Source organism: Aphelocoma coerulescens, chromosome 3, assembly GCF_041296385.1.
Source record: "Aphelocoma coerulescens isolate FSJ_1873_10779 chromosome 3, UR_Acoe_1.0, whole genome shotgun sequence".
In the NCBI taxonomy this organism is placed as follows: Eukaryota; Metazoa; Chordata; class Aves; order Passeriformes; family Corvidae; genus Aphelocoma; species Aphelocoma coerulescens.
This window is the reverse complement of record NC_091016.1, coordinates 47,577,894-47,599,360: the sequence shown is the minus strand read 5'-3', so window position 1 is coordinate 47,599,360 and position 21,467 is coordinate 47,577,894. Positions and strand designations below refer to the sequence as shown.

At 37.5% G+C, this 21,467-nt stretch overlaps 1 protein-coding gene across 15 annotated transcripts in view; it reads left to right on the top strand.

Moving 5' to 3' along the window:
• PDE10A (phosphodiesterase 10A) overlaps nt 1–21,047 on the top strand; it is a 390,743-nt gene extending 369,696 nt beyond the window's left edge. For all 15 annotated transcript variants that reach the window (XM_069010130.1, XM_069010126.1, XM_069010134.1 and 12 more), the window contains 6 exons: nt 911–1,066; nt 4,211–4,383; nt 5,482–5,593; nt 9,146–9,226; nt 11,956–12,044; nt 16,564–21,047. In XM_069010130.1, the coding sequence (XP_068866231.1) occupies nt 911–1,066; nt 4,211–4,383; nt 5,482–5,593; nt 9,146–9,226; nt 11,956–12,044; nt 16,564–16,681 (729 nt within the window). In that variant the 3' untranslated portion in view covers nt 16,682–21,047. The remainder of the gene's footprint in view (nt 1–910; nt 1,067–4,210; nt 4,384–5,481; nt 5,594–9,145; nt 9,227–11,955; nt 12,045–16,563) is intronic.
• Nucleotides 21,048–21,467: the final 420 nt, after the last annotated feature.

Below are 21,467 nucleotides of genomic sequence, written 5' to 3'. Positions count from 1 at the left end.
CTATTTCTGCACATGGTGTATTTGTGATAACATTTTTAATTGCATCATTAATTTATTAATCATAAATCATTTTTTGCTATTTCTCCACAGAATCATGGGTCCCTTAGTATAGTATCCAGGTTTGATGTTGCACACTTAATAGATGGTTAATCAATATTCTTTTTCTGCTTCATTTCATAGCCTTATCCTTGTTTACTGAACACTTATCAGAACCAATTTTAAGATGAAGCTATTAGGTCTCTGAAGAAGTTTTCTTGATACTTCATGCCAACAGTGACAGAGTCATAAACATTAATGAATTTGTTTTCCAAACACATAAGCTAAGTGAAAACCTTTTGAGAAAGAGATTTCAGGGACTCCATTTCTTCAGGATATTAAGGATTAGCTATATGAAAACCCCAGTTACTGTCTTTATTTGTTTGCAGTTGCTATTGTCCAGTACTTGTGGCTCACGTTAATGAAAAAAACTCAACTAGGAGATTGGTTAACATCTCTAGGAGTGTTGCAGAGGCAGGTCTGGCATTGAACTTCAGTGTATCTGTCTTGACCAGGAAATCATACATCTTATATGTTTCTTCTCCCTCGATAACTGCACTTTTTATTGTTTTAATAAACATGGTAAGGATTCAGTGGATAACCAGACTGATTTCTTCTGAAGCAGAGTTCATCCAACAGTATGTTATTGTCAAACAATGTTTTTTAAATGCATAATATAATTACAATTGAAGCAAGAATTTCAATTCGGCATGTCCTTACTGTCACGTTTCTCTCATTTTTAAGGATACTTCTACATGTGCTCTTTGAAGGCAGTGTGAGCATAGTGCAACTTCTACAGTATTTTGGGTAGAGAGTGACATCTAGGGGCAGGAAATACATCTTGCTTTTCATGCTTGTGTCAATTTTTTTGTAGCGAAAGGGTCTTTTAGTTGCATGCCTGTGTCATGACCTGGATCACAGAGGTTACAGCAACAGCTATCTTCAGAAATTTGATCACCCCTTAGCTGCTCTCTATTCCACATCAACAATGGAACAGCACCACTTCTCGCAGACTGTGTCCATCCTGCAGGTAGGATTATTGAAATTGTGTGTTCTGTGCATTAGTGTTCAGTGGTGGAAATAGGAGTCACATCATTACCCACTAGATTTTCTGAAGCATGCTCAGTTTAATTCATCTATTATAGTAACTCATTTAGAGGAGTGGAAGATTTATTACAGCAAGCCAGGTTTCACAATTAGCAAAACAGCTTTCTCAAAATCTTGAAGTTGTAAAAAATATTTGAGGGTCTTTACTTATGGCCCACCTTTGAAGCTTTTAGCTTCTGGTTCTCTGGAAGTGTTTTTCCATGACCATGTGGAATAGGAACTCTGAAAATGAAAAATCATTTTCTCAGTTATATATATAGTTTTTTGTCATAATGTGTTTCAACAAAGTCTTCAACCATCCTGAAATTTTGAATAAAAACTCAAGTATTGGCAAAAATTTGTATGAGAAATTTGAAGACCTGCTGTAATAAATTCTGTGAACATTGAATGTGTGGCATGAAAGAGGAAGTTTTAATTTTTCATGCATGAAAATTGTAAACTTATTTCATTTTGTTATCCGTTGCTTTTTTGTCACTTGACAATTTGAAATAAAAAAAACTTGAGTAAGGTAATATTCTGTGAAAGATAGTTCCTAGTATGAGGTCATATGTCTTTATGTTTAATGAAGACAAAACTGCAAGAAAACATGCAGACACTTTGGGAAAATACAGGTATGCTACACAGCCACACATATTTTCTCATGAGTGAAATTTTTTATAATTCTCAATCAGAAGAGTGAGAAATCTTACCTGTGAAACCGCTGACAGTCCACACTTGTGCTCACTAGTTTCAGTTTTCTGTGCACACTCAGCCCTAACTTGCTACTGTGACACTAATTCATTGTTAACCTTTCTTTCTTTCTGGTTTTTCAGGGGAAGATATTTATTTTCTTAAATACCTAATCACCTTTTAGGAAAAATACATATTCTGTCTTGCATTCAGAAGCACATCTTGTGATTATGGTTTTAGGTATCATATACATTTAATCACAGAATGGAAGCTTTATCTCTGAATGCTCCTTCATGTAGGAGGGTGTAATTGAATCCTTCAGTGGTGGTATGGCATTAGATGTTTAGTGTTCATTCTTCGTGTGAATTTGTGCACAGCGAGCATGTTCCCCAGTCATTAACACTTCACTGTCCAAACCATTTTGGATTTTTTTCTGGCAGAAATGTTGTAATCGATGAAAATCCCATTTGCCAACATAGCTGGGAACCCTTTTGCTTCCCTGCTACCTCCTAGATTTGCTGTCAGTGTGAGTGAGGAAAGGGGGGATAAGTGGCCAGGGCTGTAGAGTGGATTCTAGACACTGGCCACTGAAACACCCATGCTGGTGGTAATTCAGACTAGAGCAACCTTTTGGACTTGCTGGTTTTTGTTTGACTCAAAAGTCTTACTGAATTCCTGGACTGATGGAAAAAAAAAAAAAGCCAAACCAGCCCACCAAGCTCTTTAGGGTTTATCTGAGTAAGTTTTAATTTTACATTAGTAACCTGCAGTACTTTTAACCTCTTGAAACTTTAGAGTTGCTTTGGTCATCCACCTGCAGTTGTAGTGTACTCCATACTTAGGACACAGAGGATTCTCTTCACTAGCTTTAGCTCAGCAGGGAAAGAACAAAATCTTAGGAGCTGTACTTTGTATGTACTACTCAAAAGCCTAAGTGACACACTCACAACTGGTGGCTTCTGTCAGCACTTTACAGAATCAGTTCTTTTGAGTAGTCTGAACAGAAGCTGTCACAGTGGTCTTTCTGAGAGTGCAGCTTCTACAGCCCAAGAGTAGAATTCAGAATAATTTAAATACTAGGACAAATAGCCTGTTCCCATGAATTAGACAGCCAGGTTGGGGAGTAAAGGGTCCCCAAAACCCTAAATTTTTTGCTCCTAAAGTGCTGATGATGGGTTAAAATGTTCTGAATTTTTTTTTTAAACATCACGTTCTATGACTTAGAAATCTGTCAAAGGAGCATTGAGACTTAGATAGATTGTATTTTCTATTCATTATTCACAATAAATCTACTTGTCTAAGTAAAAGTACTGGAAAATGATGTTTACGTTCCGGATGGTGAGAGAAACCAAGCCTATTTGTACTGCAGAAGATTTATTTTGAGCAAATTATGTAAATACTTGATGAAAGTCAAGGAAACTTTTTGAGCTTCAGGCCAAATGCCAATTAAATGTCAAAACCCATCTGCATTTATTATATTTTAATAATATTTTTTGTTTCTGAATGTGCACACCTTGACATGGCTAGCTCGTGGTTTTGTTTTTTTTTTTTTTCTTTTGGTCTGCTTCCTCCCAACAGTAGGAAGAGTTTTGACAAGTTGTTTTCCAAATCTTAGAGACAGCAGATAGTCTTGACTTTTTAAAATATGCTATAGCGTCATTAGCTATCATGAAGCATGGATATTGTCAGTTAAATGCTCAATAATACACTGTGGAAATTGAAAACTGATGGCAGTGGTGTGTTACCAGAGCCTCCATAGTGGAAACCATTGTCTTTAGTTTATGAGCCGTTCAACTTAAGGTTGAACAAAGCAGCTTTTTCCCCTAAACGTTCATATACATTAAAATAATTAACTTTATTTTTATATAGAAAATCGTGTCAGTAAATGCAGCAATTTCAGGCACATTTCATTTGGAACGCTAGGAAAACAAAATTATTTTGTATTTTTAACTTCAGTATTTCTTTATCCATACTATATATTACACAGTATCAAAACTGGGCTTAAGTGAATCAGGTACTCAGTTTACCAACTTGACTGTGCAGACTCCAGACCAGAATTGAATCACAAATTTCCAAGTTAGAACTGTCTGGAAGCTCTGTGTCTGTAGTGCTTCTAAATCAAAGAAAAAGATTTCAATAATTTTTCTCTAGTAGTACCTTTAGGCTTCAGAAGGAGCAGTCCCAAAAACAAATTGGTGGCTTAGTCACAGTTTTTTTTCACTACAGTGTTTGAAAAGTAAAAAGAAAAAAAAGGGAATTTCAGGCTATTAACATTTGAATTTGCAACAAAACTTGTCATTGGGCTGTAAAACCGTTGCAACCTCTATGGTGAAGTAAAGACTGAAATCATCTCAGAATTAGAGCTTGTGCTTTTTATTGGTTTTTTACTTTTTCATAGCTGGAAGGGCACAATGTCTTCTCCAATCTGAGCTCCAGTGAATATGAGCAAGTACTTGAGATCATCCGGAAAGCCATCATTGCCACAGACCTTGCCCTGTATTTTGGAAACAGAAAACAGCTTGAAGAGCTGCATCAGACGGGAGCATTAAACCTTAAGAACCAAACACACAGGTAAAGCAGCAAACCAGAAGTAGATCCCAATGGCATTAGTCTAGAAAGAGAAAACCCTTTTGTTTTTTTAAAAGGATTATCTCTGAATGGTAATTTTCTTACATATGTGATCTCTAAGACCAGCAGTGTGTAAAATTTCACATATGTAACAGTAATTTCCATTGCTTTATATTTGCATTGGCCCTTATGTGGCTGATGACTTCTCTATCTTAACGTAGGGGAAGTGCACTTTGCCATTTATTGATTGATTATACTGTGTATTTCCTCTGGTATATTTGTCTGTTGGTACATGTTTAATGATTGCTATCACACTGGCAGGCAAGTTAGCAAGCTCTGTGCTTTTTCACATGGAATTGGCATTATTAACAAAGATGCAGGTGTCCTTAAGGGCCATCTTAATTTCTCCATTGGGTCAAAACACGTGAATTTAAATTAAATTGCCAGTTTTCTTTATAAAACTTAGATTCACAAACCATAGATTTGTGCTATAAAATTGATTAAATAGGATTTTTTTGTGTGTGTGTGCCTTATTCTAATAATGATTTTAATACCAGTGATGATGTTCAGTTACTCTGTGAACAGGTTTGTCAGCGTTTGACAGAGTCACGCCTTGGATTCTTCTGTCAGGGTTTTAATTCATTCCAACAAAGCAATGACAGTGTCTGAGACAGACTCAGAAGTAGTCTTTCCTCTCTTTTGGAGCATATTTCCCTCTCTTTAATGAACAGAAATAAATGCAACAATAAGATATGCCATCTTTCTTTTTATAGACTTGTACTGTATTTTCAGAAAATTATGGAGGTGCATGTGAGTGTTTTAACAGGCAGGCACTCTGTGCCCTTGTCAATGTATGTGATTGTGTAGAGGATGGCCAGTGAACTCTGCAGACAATGAAGGGAATACAACAAGGAATACAGTATAGAGTCTGTGCCATGCCTTACCAATGAATCATAAATGAGGAAGAAACAAGCTAGGTGGGAAAAAATTTATAGTGTATATACATTGCTGCTGATTAAGCTGGGCAAGGGCAAATGAAAACTTAGCGGAGTGATCATTAATTCTTTACCAAACTTACCATTTAATGTTATTTTATTTTAGAGATAGAGTGATTGGACTGATGATGACAGCTTGTGATCTGTGTTCTGTAACAAAATTGTGGCCAGTTACCAGACTGACAGCCAACGATATATATGCAGAGTTCTGGGCTGAGGTATGTGTGATTCTTTTGCTAACTCTCCTTATAAATGGAAGCATCCAGGAAGAAAAAACCCAACTATGAGTATTTTTCAATCAATATCTTGGTGTGCTTGTTTTAAAGAGAGTTCAGTGGTGCATGCATGTGTTTGTTGCTTACTTGAAAGCTATTTAAAGAGCTGAGTTAGCTATCTAATTTTCAGGCAATGTTTTTTCTCTCTGTTCAAGATAATGTAGAAAGTATGTCCTAACAGAAAGTGATCAAGCAACAGAACATAGAAGAAATCACTAATTGTAGTCACTAACTTTAGTTACTTGTAGAAATGCAAAATATGAAACCAGCTTCCAGGTCAGCTGCCTTGAAACATAAAGCTATAGTTTTATGTTTCAAGTGATTACAGAAAATGCTAAAGCAAATATGACAAACATTAAAGCTTTTCTGAGGCGTCTCTTTGAGCCAGCTCAACAACAGTGTCTCAGAGAGAGCTGGATCTTCAATATATTGAAAGCTACTTGACAGTTAAGGTGTACTGAGAATTGAAACAAGGCACTGAACTGTAGTAATGTAACCACGGTCATAAATAAATATGCAGTCTCTCACATGTCTTATGCTGAGGAGTAAATATCCTAATTGTTTAATTTTTAAAGTGGAAGTGACCACTCTGGGGATAAGAAATTCTGAGGTTGTGTAGAGTGGAGTTGTGCAATTTTAGGAGATACATTGCATTTTCAGAACTATTATTGAATGTGTGTACGATAAAGTGTTTTTCTTTTTTCTTATGTGCCCTGTGGAATCTTGCAGTATTCAGTGGGCTTATTTCTGTTTTACTCAGGCATAAAATAGAAATCAGGCCCACGGAGTTGATGTAGCATGCAAATAGTGTGGAGATTGTTATCCTGCCTGTTGCATGTTCATGATGAAATTCCAGATGTGTGCTTCTTGTGGGTGTATTGCATATTCACATGTTCTTGTTCTGTTAATTACAAACAGTCCAGACTACAACAATATTTGAAAAATGCTGACTGTATAACCTCAAAGATCTAGTTCAGTACTCACTTTCTGAAATGCCTGTACTGGAAAGTGAGTGTTCTTATGAGTGATGTAATCGAGGTATAATATTGACATGCCTCAATGATTACATACTCAACTTTTTTGCTAATAAGTAAACAGACTTTTCAATGCAAATCTTGTGAACTCAGTGGAGAAGGAAGGATCAAACTGATTTTCCATACTCAAAAATAGTAAAGATGGAATTATGGACATAATCGCACCGCACCTGTCCAGATATTAATTTTTTGTAATCCAAAGATGAGTTAATAAAGGTAGATGTTGATATATTGCTATTTCATGGAGCAAATGCAAAGTAGAATTTACTGACAGTAACTGATTTCTGTAATAGGTGTTGTATTGAATCCTCTTTTAAGAGGAGGTAGATTGAGGTCCAGTAGAAGTTGAATATATTGTGATCCAGTCAGGATGGCTGAGAGATCCAGCCACAGGTATAGAAAGATTAGATTGTGTTTCACTGCAGAAATTGTTACCTAATTGGGAAAAAGGTTACCTCTAGAAAAGTATATTTAACTAGATTGAATGGTTATGTTGCATAAATGTTGTGGTTTAACCCCAGCTAGCTGCCAGGCCCCATGCAGCCACTTGCTCACCCCCCCCCACCAGCAGGACTGGGTAGAGAATCCGAAGGTTAAAAGCTGGAAAACTTATGGGTTGAGATAAAGACAGTTTAATAGGGAAAGCAAAAGCTGCACACACAGGCAAAGCAAAACAAGGAACTAATTCAGTGCTTGCCATGGACATGGTTCAGCCAACTTCAGGAGAGCAGGGCCCCATCACATGTACTGTTTACTTGGGAAGATGAACACCATCATTGCAAATGTCTCTGCTATGGTCTTCTTCCCTTCACTTTATATGCTGAGCATGATGCCATATGGCCTGACATGTCCCTTTGGTCAGTTGGGGTCACCTGTCCTGGCTGTGTCTCCTCCCAGCCTCCCATGCACCCCCAGCTCCCTCACCAGCATGGCAGTACAAAAAGCAGGAAAGGCCTTGGCTCTGTGCAAGCCCTGCTCAGCAATGACAAAAACACCTCCATGTTATCAACCCTGTGCTCAGCATGAATCCAAAATACAGCCCCATACCAGCCACTGTGAAGAAAGTTAACTCTACCCCAGCCAATACCAGCATGATAAGCTACAAGTAGGATAGAATATTACAGTTCTAAAAGTAGGATAGACTACTGCTTCTAATAACTACTTGAATTCATCATCTTAATATGTTGAGTAATGTAATCAGAGTGCTTTATAATATTTCTTCTTCATGCAATCATTAACTAAGACAATAGCTCTAGAAGAGGTTGCAGCAATTTTGTGGTATGTCACAGTGATCTTTTTTTCCAAAGCCCAGTATAGCTAGTGTCTTCAACTAAGTTCTGCCTTTGTATCACTCAGCATGAAGCTTTCCCAGACTGCTACAATTCAAGCAAAATAATATGTTGCTCATCAATTATATAGAATTACAAGCTTGTATAAATATGTCTGTTGTGATTTTTTTTGTGAGATATGAGGCAGTTGTTAAACCCTTTCTATAGTATTTTTAAGAGACTTATAAACCAATTATACCTGTACTGCAAGGATGATACAAACTTCTTGGGTTAAAAAATGGGGGAAGCTTCTGGCATCTTCTCACACCCCACTACCAAAACCTTGCCATGCAAACCCAATGCATAAAGTTAGTCAATTGAAGATCACTTTGGAGTCTCAGATATGGGCAATAGCCAAAAGCAGTCATTACTGTAGTCACCATAGTTGCCTGAGGTTTGACAATGCAGTTGAGGCATAAGGCTTGGAAAACTTCAATTTATTTCAGAAAGTAGCAAGCTACTTACATATTTTTAAGAAATAACCTTTTCAAGGTCGAATGCAGTGCTCAGAAATGTGTTTTAGCTGCTCTGCTGGTAATGGGAATGTAAGGAGAGAGTTTTCTCTTGTACCTTACATATATCCGGTCTTTGGATACACTTTGTTTTTCCCAGTATTCCTCTCATGAATCTAGAGGGATAACATACTGAAAGCAAAGAAGGCTGTTTTACAGGCAGCTTCTTCAAAGCAGCATGGTGAAAACCACAACATTTTTGACAAAGAGGGCACACTGTAAATTCATCTGGCTTACTCAGCTTTTCTTTGGATGGGTGAGTTGTGTTTTACTGGTCATTGTATTATGGTGCTTTAAACAGATATTTTGAAAGATGAGACTAGAATAGAACAGAATAGAATGATTTCTTTGGGTTTCAAAGCTGCTTTTTATTATGGAGACACACTTGGAAACAAGGAAAATGTGTGTGCATTGACAGAATTTGCTATTTACATTATCACTTAGGTGAATGTACAAAATGAGCCTCTCCTTAGGCATTTTTCTGAGACTGCCTCAGAGTGATACCACAGGTTATTTTAAATTCTGGATTTTTAGATAGACATAGATTAGAAGATGGAAATTAATTCAGGTGTCAATAGTCTTGTTTTTGTTTTCTTAATCTCTCTCTCTACTTTTCTCCAGGGTGATGAAATGAAGAAAACAGGTATTCAACCTATTCCTATGATGGACAGAGATAAGAAAGATGAAGTCCCTCAGGGTCAGGTATGAACTCTCTCAGTAAAATAGTACATGTTTATACATAAAACATGTATGGAAAAACCATTTCATATGTTAATGAATATTGCATTTGAAATTGGGTTATTCAGACTGCTGAATTCTATGTTCTGCATGCAACTATATTATTTTTTAAAGTAGCAGTGGAAAACTTGTTTTCAAATTTTTTCATAAATGGCAATATGCTCTTTGCTGTCATTACTTGCTCCCTTTTTTGTACTTGTAGCTCTAGCTAAGACCACAATCACCTTAAATTTTTACAAGAGTCAATAGTGCTTTTTATCTTAGTAAGTGGTTGTTTCAGCCCTTAGCTAAAAGTTTTTTTCTGTTTTATGGGGGAACAGATGGCTCATGGGTTGGGCACAAAGGGTTACAGTGAATGGGGTGACATCAGACTGGGCACCTGTCACTAGTGGGGTTCCACAGGGCTCCATCCTTGGCCCCCTGCTCCTCAACATCTTCATAAATGACTTGGACACAGGACTGGAAGGGATACAGAGCAAGTTCACAGAGGAAAGTTCCAAAACTGGGAGGAGCTGTTGAGTTCCTTGAGGGCAGGGAGGCCCTGCAGAGAGACCTCAACAAATCAGGGGGCTGGGCAATCACCAGCTGTATGAAGTTCACCAAGGGAAAGTGCCAGATTCTGCACCTGGGATGGGACAGCCCTGGATGTATGGACAGACTGGGGAATGGGATGCTGGGGAGCAGTGCCACAGAAAGGGTCATGTGTATCCTGGTTGATGGCAAGCTGACCATGAGTCAGCAGGGCCCTGGCAGCCAGGAGGGCCAACCCTGTCCTGGGGTGCCTCAGGCACAGCATCGCCACCGGGCAAGGGAGGGGATTGTCCTGCTCTGCTCTGCTCTGCACTGGGGCAGCCTCAAGTGTTGGGGGAAATTTTTGGGTGACAAAATACAAGAATGATATTAAATTATTAGAGAGTGTCCAAAGGGGGGTAAGAAAGATGGTGAAGAGGCTTGAGGGGAAGCCTCATGAAGGGCAGCTGAGGTAACTTGGTCTGTTCAGCCTGGAGGAGAGGAGACTGAGGGAAGATCTCATTGCAGTTACAACTTCATTGTGAGGGGAAGGGGAAGAGGAGGGGCAGGCACTGATCTCTTCTCTGTGGTGACCAGTGACAGGACCTGAGGGAGTGTCAAAGTAGGTTTAGGATAGATACTAGGAGAAGGCTCTTCACCGAGAGAGGGTGGTTGGGCACTGGAACAGGCTCCCCAGGGAAGTGGTCATAGCACCAGCGTGACAGAGTTCAACAAGTGTTTGGATAATGCTCTTGGTCAAATGGTGTGACTCTTGGGGATGGGCCTATGTAGGGCCAGGAATTGGACTCAGTAGTCCTTGAGGGTCCCTTCCAACTCATCTCATTCTTTGAGTCTGTTATTTTCATTGAGCCAGAAGGTCTACATGTACCATCTCTAATATCCCATTTTAGTTTTTGATAATTATGGAGTAATCTCCTTTTCCCACTGAAATAAAAGAGATCCTCTTAAAAACAAGCAAACAAGAAGAAAAGGAAAAAACCCAAAACAAATAGGAAGAAAACAATGCAGTATGAGAAACAGTGTGGATGAGCAGACATCCCATGTATATGTAGCCTTGCCTTCTCACCAGCTGCAGTTTCTTTCTGTTGGTTGCACTGTAAGTACTTCATCTCAGAGTGTAGGGTTCACAGCTCAGAAAATGTATCTTATTTTTATTTAAAGTATACAGAGGACGTGGTTACATAGCAGTATGGGAGGAATCTTTGTATTGATGAAGACAAGAGTTGCTCTTCAGTTTCTGAATAAGGATCAAAGTTTGGACTATAAAAAAAAAGAGATATTACCTAATGCTTTGGTCATGGTACAACACATAGTATTTCACTAAAAGGGATTAAAAATTCTGCCCTAAGGAAGGGATCACAGTGCACTATTGTAACGGTCATAAGAGTCTGGGATAAGTGAGTGATGCTATAATGAATCTGAATGCAACCTGTCAACCTTGATAATATATAAGTAGCATTTTCTAAAAATTTCTTTATGTCATGACAATTCAGCTGTGCCATCGAAGCCGTCATAGCCCCTAAGCCTGAATGAGTCAGATATCATTAAAAATGTGCTCATTTGGTGTTCTCTAAATATGATAATGGTAAAAATATATTATTGAATTGCATACCTGAGAAACAACTGCAAACCAGTTATTGAACACAGTGCACACCATTCACAAATGTCAAAAGCTCCCAGCATTTTAAGTACTTTGAGCTGTGCAATGCATACCCTGGAGGACATCAGAACAATGCAGAATCTGACCATATTTTGTGAATGCTGCACAAATTTCCCTTTTTAAAAAATAAAATCATCACATGAATAATGTTTGCAGAAATGTCTCTAGCATCTCCACCTACTTCCCTCCACTACTGACACCAAACAGGTAGACACACCCTGAACAAATAAAATGAATCAATTGAAAAATAAAAGGTTTTGTAGAAAACTCTACCTAAAGCAGCCATATCAGTCATAAAAGAAAAGAGTGTAAGCAGCTTGTAATTACCAAAGATTTCACTGTTTCTGCTTATTTTAAAGTATTTGGATATTAAAAGGAGATGCAGAAATGTGAATAACTAATATAAGCAGTAATTAAGTAAAGAGTTTTGAGCTAGCTGGCTGTTAGATTCCAGTGTTGTAGTTTGGCAACATCTATTTTTTTTCATTCTTGTTTGTCATAGATTGGGTTCTACAATGCTGTAGCCATCCCATGTTACACCACCCTTGCACAGATCTTTCCTCCAACTGGGCCACTACTCCGAGCGTGCAGGTGAGTAAGCATGCATAGCTTGTAGGTTGGTCAAAGAAAAAGCAAGAGTGCTTGCAAGTTTGTCTGGAAATACAGAGTTTTAGTTTTAGAATTTGCATGAGCATTAACAGGGATACACATCCCACACTACTCTATGCAGAAACCCAGAGTTTATAACTGCTGTCTGGGACTATCTACTGTAGATCTACAGACACAGCTGATTAAAATGTGTTGGATGCCAAAAGCATTTAGAGAGAAACAGTTCAGCATTTATGCATCCCTGTCTGCACTGGTTCAGTTCAATTTCCCTCTCTGTCCTTTTTATGTCAATATGGTTCTCAAAACAAAAATTTGCTAGTATCCTCTTTAATTTAAAAAATGTGGGTTTAGCATGTGGTTTTATTTCATATCAGGTCTTTTTTTATTAAAAACCAGAAAAAGAAATATCCAGAAAATATTCAGTAGTTGGGAGCCTAAGAGTGGTAACTTTGGGGTGTGGGAGAGGCAAATGTAACTTTCTCCTATGACACAGTGGGTATGGAGCTTGGGTTGTTCTGGAAAAGAGGCAAGAGTCCTTTATCTGTTGGCTGCTTTGGTACTTGAATGATAGTGAATTTCTTTGTTGGTAATTCTGTCCAGTAATTATATCCTGGGCCTTAGCAATCTTTCCTGACAAAAATTCTGTTGAAATTAGTGTATGCTTCATGAAAATGTTCTGGTTTCAGGTTAAACCATATTTTCTAGAAAACCCCAGTTTTTTCATAAAATGCCAGCAATTTTTAGTCACATCAAGTTGTTAAAGGTCTGTTTTTCTATGCTCTTACTAGTACTCTCTCATATTTTTTGTTCTGTTGTGGTCCTTACATTCTATCTTACATTGAACTTTTTCTTTGTCCTGTATGGCAGAGCTACCTCCTCTGTCACTTTCCTGATCTGGTGGACCAAATTATTTCTGTTAAGTAAAAGACAAATGCCTTGAAATTAATGTAGTAGTTAGCAAAACAGTTTCATTCGCACACAAACACTCTTTCATATAGCTATGAGAAGAATATGTAGGTCTGTGTCAGTGGTACAGAGGACTACCTTATGAAAAACAGTGAGTTCTAGGACGCATCATTAATAGCTGCCTCTAAGGTACCTCTGCTGGGCATGGCTGTGCAACCCTTAAATGAATATGCAAGGAATATTCAGGAGGATTAGAGACTATACCTCTGGAGTTATTATATTAACGCGGCTAGAGCTGGAATTTTGTTTAGTGTCGATGCTTCAAGAAGAGTAGATAAAGACATGAGCAAACAAGAGAACATAAAGAAAGAGCTGAAAGAATGTTTTGAGATCTCAGTAGAGAGAGACTAAATAATGTATTTTATTTAGCCAAGAAAATCATAGAATCTCAAAATGGTTTGGGTTGGAAGGGACTTAAACATCATCTAGTTCAGTCTCCCCTCCGTGGGAATGGACATCTTCCACTAGAACAGGGCCCAGAGCTCCATCCAACATGGCCTTGGACACTTCCAGGGATGTAGCATCCATAGCTTCTCTGGGCAACTTGTTCGAGTGCCTCACCACCCTCACAGTAAAGACTTGATCAAAGTCAAGTTGTTATTCCACTTAATGGAAACTGGGGCTTAGAGAGGCAGGGATGAGTGCTTAAGACTGCACAGTATCTTTTACAGGAGCAACAACCCGGGAAGACATATATCTTTTGATTTCTGGCCACATGGACATCCCAATGAGGCTTATTTGTAAAAGTGGCCTGTTCTTAGTTGGCGGTTCATCTTTTGAAACCCAGATGAGGATATTTAAAGTTGAATTGTGGATATCAAACACCCACATAAGTATGTGCTCTAGATGAAGGTTCTCCCTAATTCTGAAGATCAAGCATGAACATCTTTTCAAGAGCTGGTTTCTCTGTAGAAGGTGTGATGTCTGAAGTAAAATCAATCAGACTCCTGGCAGAGATTATATGAATTTTTTCTATTCCAGAAATTACATTTGTTGTTTGTAATTCAAATTTTCGTAATGATACTTCTGAAAGCTACACTGGCACAGTCTCCACACTGGATAAAGCTCTGTCCAGACAGCTCCCTGTCTTGCAGCTGTGTATCCTTTAATTTAGATTGTGCTGGTGCAGAACTCGAGCGGAGATGTGTCGATAAAGTCTCTGAAGGACTAAAGAGCTTCTTGAAAATCCAAACCCTGGAAAAAAAAGTCTTCTGAGGAGCTGTTTGGTAGTTTTATCTTAGCCTTGAAATTACCCTCTGCTTTGTCTTTGAAGAGAATGAAGAGGAAGTTTGAGGGTTAAGACTTGGAGATGGAGAACAGGAATCAGAATACAGATATAACTTCAGGTGCCCAGTTAGAAAAAAATGATGTTATTGCAGGGTCTAGAATACTCCAGAGTGGCTGATTTTGCAGTACACTTTTGTTTTTCCTTTATTTTTGATGGTTAACTGTTATTTGGTGATCAGAGGCAAACAGCCTCATTCTAGTTTGGTGTTTCCTTAGTTGTTGACTGAACCAATTTTTGATATCACCCCTTCACCAGCAGCGCTCATTCTTGGAACACAATATTTAAGCTGCTGTGTCCTTGAGTTCTTTGAAACTCAGACACCAGCTGCAAATAATAGCAGCAAAAGCAGCCAAGGCAGCATGTCAGCATCAAGGTTTTTATTTTTAGAGCATCTGGGCATTTATTCCAGACACTAGGAGCCAGGGCTTCATTGGGAGCTCAAAGGCAAATGAATCGTATTATCTACACCTTACAAAAAAATAAAATATCCAACCCTGATTTCCCTAAAGTAAGATAGCAGCTAATAGTCTAGAAGGTTTTCTAATCTGGTAATTTATTCCACATTTTTAAATGCTTTCTTGTCATTTTGAGTAGATCAAAACTATTAGCCACCTGTGTTACAGTGTTCAGAATAAGTCTTATGTAAGTTTTCTAGCCCATGTGCTCAGTAGGCCTACCAAAGCATAAATATATGGCAGTGTATTTATTTAGAGAATGATGTGATTTATTTTTCTCCTTTATTTCAGACCAAATAATTTAAAACTATTTTCCTTATGATTTTGGGTCTCTCAATTCTTGCTGAAATTGATATAATTTAAAAATATTTTGGCTGCAGTTCTCATTACTTTCCCAGTTCCAGGAAGGAGACAGAACTAAAGATGCTCCATTTTTTCTGATCCTTAGTGCATGATTGTATTCTCTGAGTTTCAATGCTGTATTGATGCTGGCTTCATAACTTCCAGCTGGCCTGAAGCACTGGCAGAGCATTTTCCTGCAGAAGATGGTGTAGGTGTTACCCTAGAGGGCACCAGCTTGCTTTGGTAGATTCCATCAGATCCTGTCTTCCACAATCCCCAGAAAATGCAACATTTTCTCTTCTTACCTGTACATTGTGCTTTCAGATCAATATTTGCTGGTTTAGCAAATGTTTTGGCAAGGCTTTGACAAAAAACCCAGAAGAGCTCTGCCACATAAGTTACAATGTAATATCATGGTATTACACATATCATGGGAGACATTTTAGTACCGTTGCCATCCTGTTTGTTTACTGAAGGCATCTAAGAACTGTTTTTTCAGTAAATAGGGATCTGACAGTATGAAAATGAAACAGTTGGGTTTGCTCTCTTTCTCCCTGTGTTTGAATGCTGAGATTTGGCCATAGGTTGCAATTATGTCTCACTCTTGCATATAGACTTCCCAGTCACTGGAGTGGTACTGGTGTACAGTAAGTAAGACTATGGGTTTGTACCCCCTTCAGATCATTAGAACATTGCCAGCTTAATTTCTCCTCATTCTATGGCTTATGAACCAACTTTTGAATTTAAGGGTTGGCCAGGCTGTGAGACACTAAAAGAAATTTATGTCTAAAGGTGTACCCTTTAGATGTAGTAGACCGATAATATGATCACCACAATAGTAATTGAAAATTGATACTATGATATTGGCATCCAACATTTTATATACTTTCAGGCAGCCCATGTGTAGGAGTTTCAGAAAGCTTAATGTGCTCCTGTGGTTTCCAATGAGGGAAGCTTCCTGGCAAAAGTCCTGATTTCTCTGCTGGTTTTGAAAAGGGCTGAAGTAAAATCTGCTGTGGTAAAATCCCTGCAGTCCAAAGTGTGAAAGGTTGCTTGTCTCTGGAGTGCTGTTTCAAAGCCTCTTCAGACATGTCTCTCTTGGGTCACAGCTGGGCTTTCCTGAAGCCCTGAGGGCTATAAATTTGTCATGGAAGCAGGTGGGAGCCTCTAGCTTCAGGGCTTGCCATGGGGAAGGAAGGCGTACTGTAGGCTAATTTAGAGTTAACATGGATATGAGTCAGACAGAATTACAAAATGGGATAACTGAAGTTGAAGGCTGAAATAATTTATAGATTATAAAAGCTTGATTACATACAGGTATTAATAATGCAAATATGCTTACATAAGTATAATTCTCAAAGTATAGTACAGCAGACATTATTGTGAGGAAGAAATAAATCGCAGTAAACTTATGAACAGTGTCTTACCTTTGACTTTTTTGCAACTCCAGGGACAATCTCAACCAATGGGAGAAAGTAACGAGAGGTGAGGAAGCCTCTATATGGATTTCTTCTCAATCCCTTGCTCCTGGGACCTCTGATTCTCTTCCTGTGAAGATTGATGACTGAACATCAGCAACAGATTGCTTTAACATGAAAAGCACCCCTTCTTGTTTTGGGGATTGTTTTTTTGTTTTGTTCCATTTTTATTTGAAAAAAAAAAAAAAAAAGGAAAAAGGAAAGCTACAAAATGCTAACTAAGAAGTAGACCTGCCTGGGAAGGTAACACCCACGGAGTTACCTCAGCTAAGTGACTCCGACAGCCAATCTCCTGACCTACACCAGTGACACAACGTAAACAGAGGGCAAATGACAACCCAGATGTTTTGGAGTCAGCTATCAAAAGAGAACTTACAACTTGTGAATATAAAAGACTGGCCTTATCTCATGGGCTACATTGCTGAGGCCTTAATTTAAAACTGACGGGGGTGGGGGGAATCTGATGGGGTACTTCTAAATTGTATCTTTCTAGTAAGGGTTTCAATGGTACTTTTATTATACCGTACTGTGGCTGGCTTTAACACCAGTGTCACTTGGGAGTTCTTGGCTATAAATAGAACAATATACCCATTGCTATTGTGAATGTTTATGTGTGATCTACTTGTAATCAGTTTGAACTCCAGCAGAATCCTTGGAGACTATAATTTATGCTTAGGTTACTCTCTTGCTGGAAACTAAAGGAAAACCAACATTCAGGTTAAAGTTTTAAAGTACTTCATTAAGCATCATGATGCCAATTGTCTGTCACTCACAAGGGAAATGTTGATAGAACTAGTGATGGTGCTTTGCTCTTTAGGATGTTTTTTAAACCTAGAAAACTCCTCCCTTAAAACACTGGAAGTACTGGATAATTATCTCTGATATGAGAGGGAGTTTCAGGTTGGAGTTTTTGTGTCCATAGTGACAGAAATAGTGGACTAAAATTTAAATGTGACGGCAAAGATTTCCTTGCCCAGCTCACAATTAAGTAAAGTCATCATTTTTATTTCTACCTACTGAGCTGTATTTTAAAAGGTATTAGAGACATACCTGAAGTATGCTATCTGCTGGGAACAAAAGCCTTGTCAGAAAAGTCAGGTGTGATAAGAGAGATTGTGGTACCATCACAATAAATCAAAAATGTGTTTGTATTGACTACCTTTTGTGTTGCACAGTAACGCTGCATGTCTTCTACTGCTTTTTCCTCCCATCCCAAGATGAGTGAAATTAGGAAACTTCTCCATTTGTCTGTTTGTTTTTTCCCCTAGTTAGCAAAATTTCCAGGTTTAGAAATGCCTTTATTAGTGAAAGAATAGCTGACTGAAGAAAAGAACACTAAATGGTGTGTTTACAGTTCTGTGCTGACTTAGGCCTCAGCCTTAACAAACTTATGCACAGACTTACATGTAATGCCACTCTTTTAAATTTAGTGCAATTGTACAGAGTATGTCTCATGACACTTAATTTGCCTTTGTCTTTCTCTTAAAAATAATGAGAAAAAAAAACTTCATAGTGATCCACACAGTAGGTGAAAACACAGTCTTTGCATACCTTTCACATACAGCATATACTGCATTATGTGCTTTTTCACAGATAATGCACTCTTGTAGAGGTTCCGTGATAACATGGCCATTGTGTAACTGCGACGAGTAATGGTAGTGACCTTAAGACAGAACACAGGTTCTCTTTTTCCATCTCCTGTCTTTTGGGCTCTATTGCTCTAACAGGCATGCCAGCTTTTGGGTTCCATGTGAACAACTTGGCCTCTTGAGTTTTGCCTTCTGTTATGGTCGAGCACATGCCAGTATCTGTATATGTGTACAGTACGTGATCCGTAGTCGCATAATGTATAAATGCACCTAAGCCTTTGCTGTACATAGAGATCCCACAGGCTGAGAATTCAATATGAAGTTATCTTATTTGTATGATGCATGTTACTTAGCAACAGCCCCATCATTTTTTTCAGTTTCCCTTAGCAATTCTAAGTGCAGAAATTCTTTGGTAATCACAGCAAACTGGTTTGGAATTGAAAAAGAACAAAAACACAAAAGAAAAACATGGCATGAAACAATTACACCAAAGTAGAATGAATAATATCTCATGCTGTGTCCTCTACTTTCCTCCTTAGCCATTCTGTTTTCAGCTAAGTAATGCAGATGCAACCTTTCATCCACTAAGTACTTGAGACAGAATCCACTGTTCGTAATTTACATGGAAATTATCTAAATCTATGGTGACTATAAAAATCCTTTTTGAAATTCAGATACCTTAACAACTGGATTTTTTTCCTTTGTGGGCTAAGTATATTTGCTTAAGCATATTTGCTTTAAATATATTTGCCATAAATATATTTGCCATCATTTTCCCTTTTTTTCCCCCTCTCCATTTAAAAATGCTGATCTTAAAAGCATTGCAAAAGTATTCCTTATCACACTACGCCTGCATGTATGGAAAGCTTTTCATTCATCTTTTACTCACGGACAGTAAAGGTAAATTCACTAGTTCTGCTTCCCACCATTAAAAATATTTGGCAGTATCACACATGGCGTTATGTTTTGAAGTTTATAAGTACTGATAGAGAGCATGTTTCCCTGGCAAATTTGTCAAATTGGCAATAAGTTGTTCTATTAATATCTCAAGTGAATCAGCTACTGTTTCTAATATAGAACTATCCAAACCACTTAAAATATATGTTTGCTATAGTATAATGTCTATTAGAATTTTTAAAAATTGGCTCCAGTGGCTGTGATTTGGTTTGATTTCCTGGTGTGTAAAAGGAGAAAGGTCATAACAAAATGTTACTCCTTGTTAGGACCTAGACCAACAAAAATAGTCATGACAAGCTGGGTTTTTTTAAGCAAATATAGTCTGTCTTGGCATTTACAGAGTACAGATTTGTATGTGTAAATATTTTGTAGAAAAAGATTTGTACCTGCACTTCCAAAGTCAAACCCATCAAAAATTAGAACCTTGGAGCTGCATTTGGATTTAATGACTCAAAGACCATTCCTTTCCTAGAAGTGTTATATTCCTAGAACTGCATTTTTCTTGATAATACTTCCAGCTGCTTTTCCCTCCTGTGTCTAGTAAATATAAAAGCACTGTTTGCAGTTCTAACTGAGCATTTGTAGTGTATTATGAAATGGTGCCTGAATGGTATGCACTAAGTGAGAAAAATAGTTGACATAGCATGATACTCACTGAGATGTTGCATATTTTATTACAGCATGAAAAATTCCATTTTTACAATTAATCTATTAATTTTGGATGGGTTTGCAACATTCTACTGTAATGGTTCAACTCATGGTAGTAATTTTTTTTTCTATAAATGACCATTAGAGAAATGAAATAGGGGTTTTTTAGGGGGAATATATGATCAAGCATACTAAATTGGAGGGGACATGCAGAATGGAATTCATCTTTTTATGTGGTACAGATTTCTTTCCTGTGTTTAAACTTAAAACAGTGGAATCAGTTTGCTGTGACTGCACTTAGAGCATTTAGTGTTAAAATTGTAGGAGTAGCAAAAAGCACTGTTCATGTTAAAAAATAGAGATTGTTAGATGCTCAAATCAATCATGACCCTCTTGAAATAATGCATTTGCCTCAAACACTGTGATATTGGACCAGTTCTGTGAAGTGGAACAATTAATTTATTCATTCTAAACACAGAAAAGGCTTTCTGCACACTACTACAAAGGAAGTTCATGTTCAAACTTTAGGTTATATATCCCAATCTAGCAAAGGCACATCATAACTTTTGTTTGCTTTCTGACCAAAAACTGTGCTCGATTGTAATACGGGTGTATACTCTGTCAAAAAAACCTAAAATAACGGACTGCTTTCTAGGGTAGATCAAACTGATTTGTAGAGTAGTTTCATAAATATTCCAAATTCAGGTTGGGCTGTTATGTGAAGAAGAAAGAACTTCAAGGTAACAACATTCAACTTTACTACATTTAGTGAGCTGAAAAATTTGTTTTATATATATATATATTTACACACACATATATATATATATGATACATATAAACTATCTTTGTAAAAAAATATGCAAGTGCAATAATTTAAAGAGGTCTTAACTTTGCATTTATAAATTATAAATACTGTACATGGTGTGTAATTTTTTTCATGTATTCATTTGCAGTCTTTGTATTTAAAAAACAAACCTAAACCTTTACTATTACGTTTGTACAATAGAACAGTAAGCATTTATTATGATATAGTTAAGTTGTAAATAAATTCACAAACCAAACAGCCAGTACATATGCATATATGGGTGTCCTATTGTGAAACCTGTTTTTGCTTTTACTGCTGGCTTTAGCACAGCAAGACGACTTCTGTGGATATGTAATTATACATATAAATATATGTATGATACATAAAATATATTTAGAAATGTTCATAATTTTAATGGATATATCTATACATATACTTTGGTGTGAATATTACTGAATACAGAGTTTTTTAATATTATTTTTCATGTTTATTTTTGCTATTATTGGGAGTGCAAGTGAGGGATGGGAATGTGTGTGCATACATGTGTGTTTATACCACAAGTAAACTGCAGCACAAAGTGATTCAAAACACAATGGAGTCTTTTGAATAGGCAGTACTTGTTTTTCCCTGTATTTGAAGTTTGCTGCTCATGGTATCTTTTCCCATGTATATTTTTTCTGTATAGTTTTATCACCTATTGCAGGTTCACATTGCCACAAACTGCAAAGGGACCTCCTTTTCTGTTTGCCCTCCTGCTGCCAGAGAGCTTACCTTGTTGTTGACAGACAATTTCCACACAGATCATTGCTTTGCCACTGTCTAATGTCATTGCAGCTGATACAGAATCATTTGCTACCTTTGGGAATTATTGAGATAT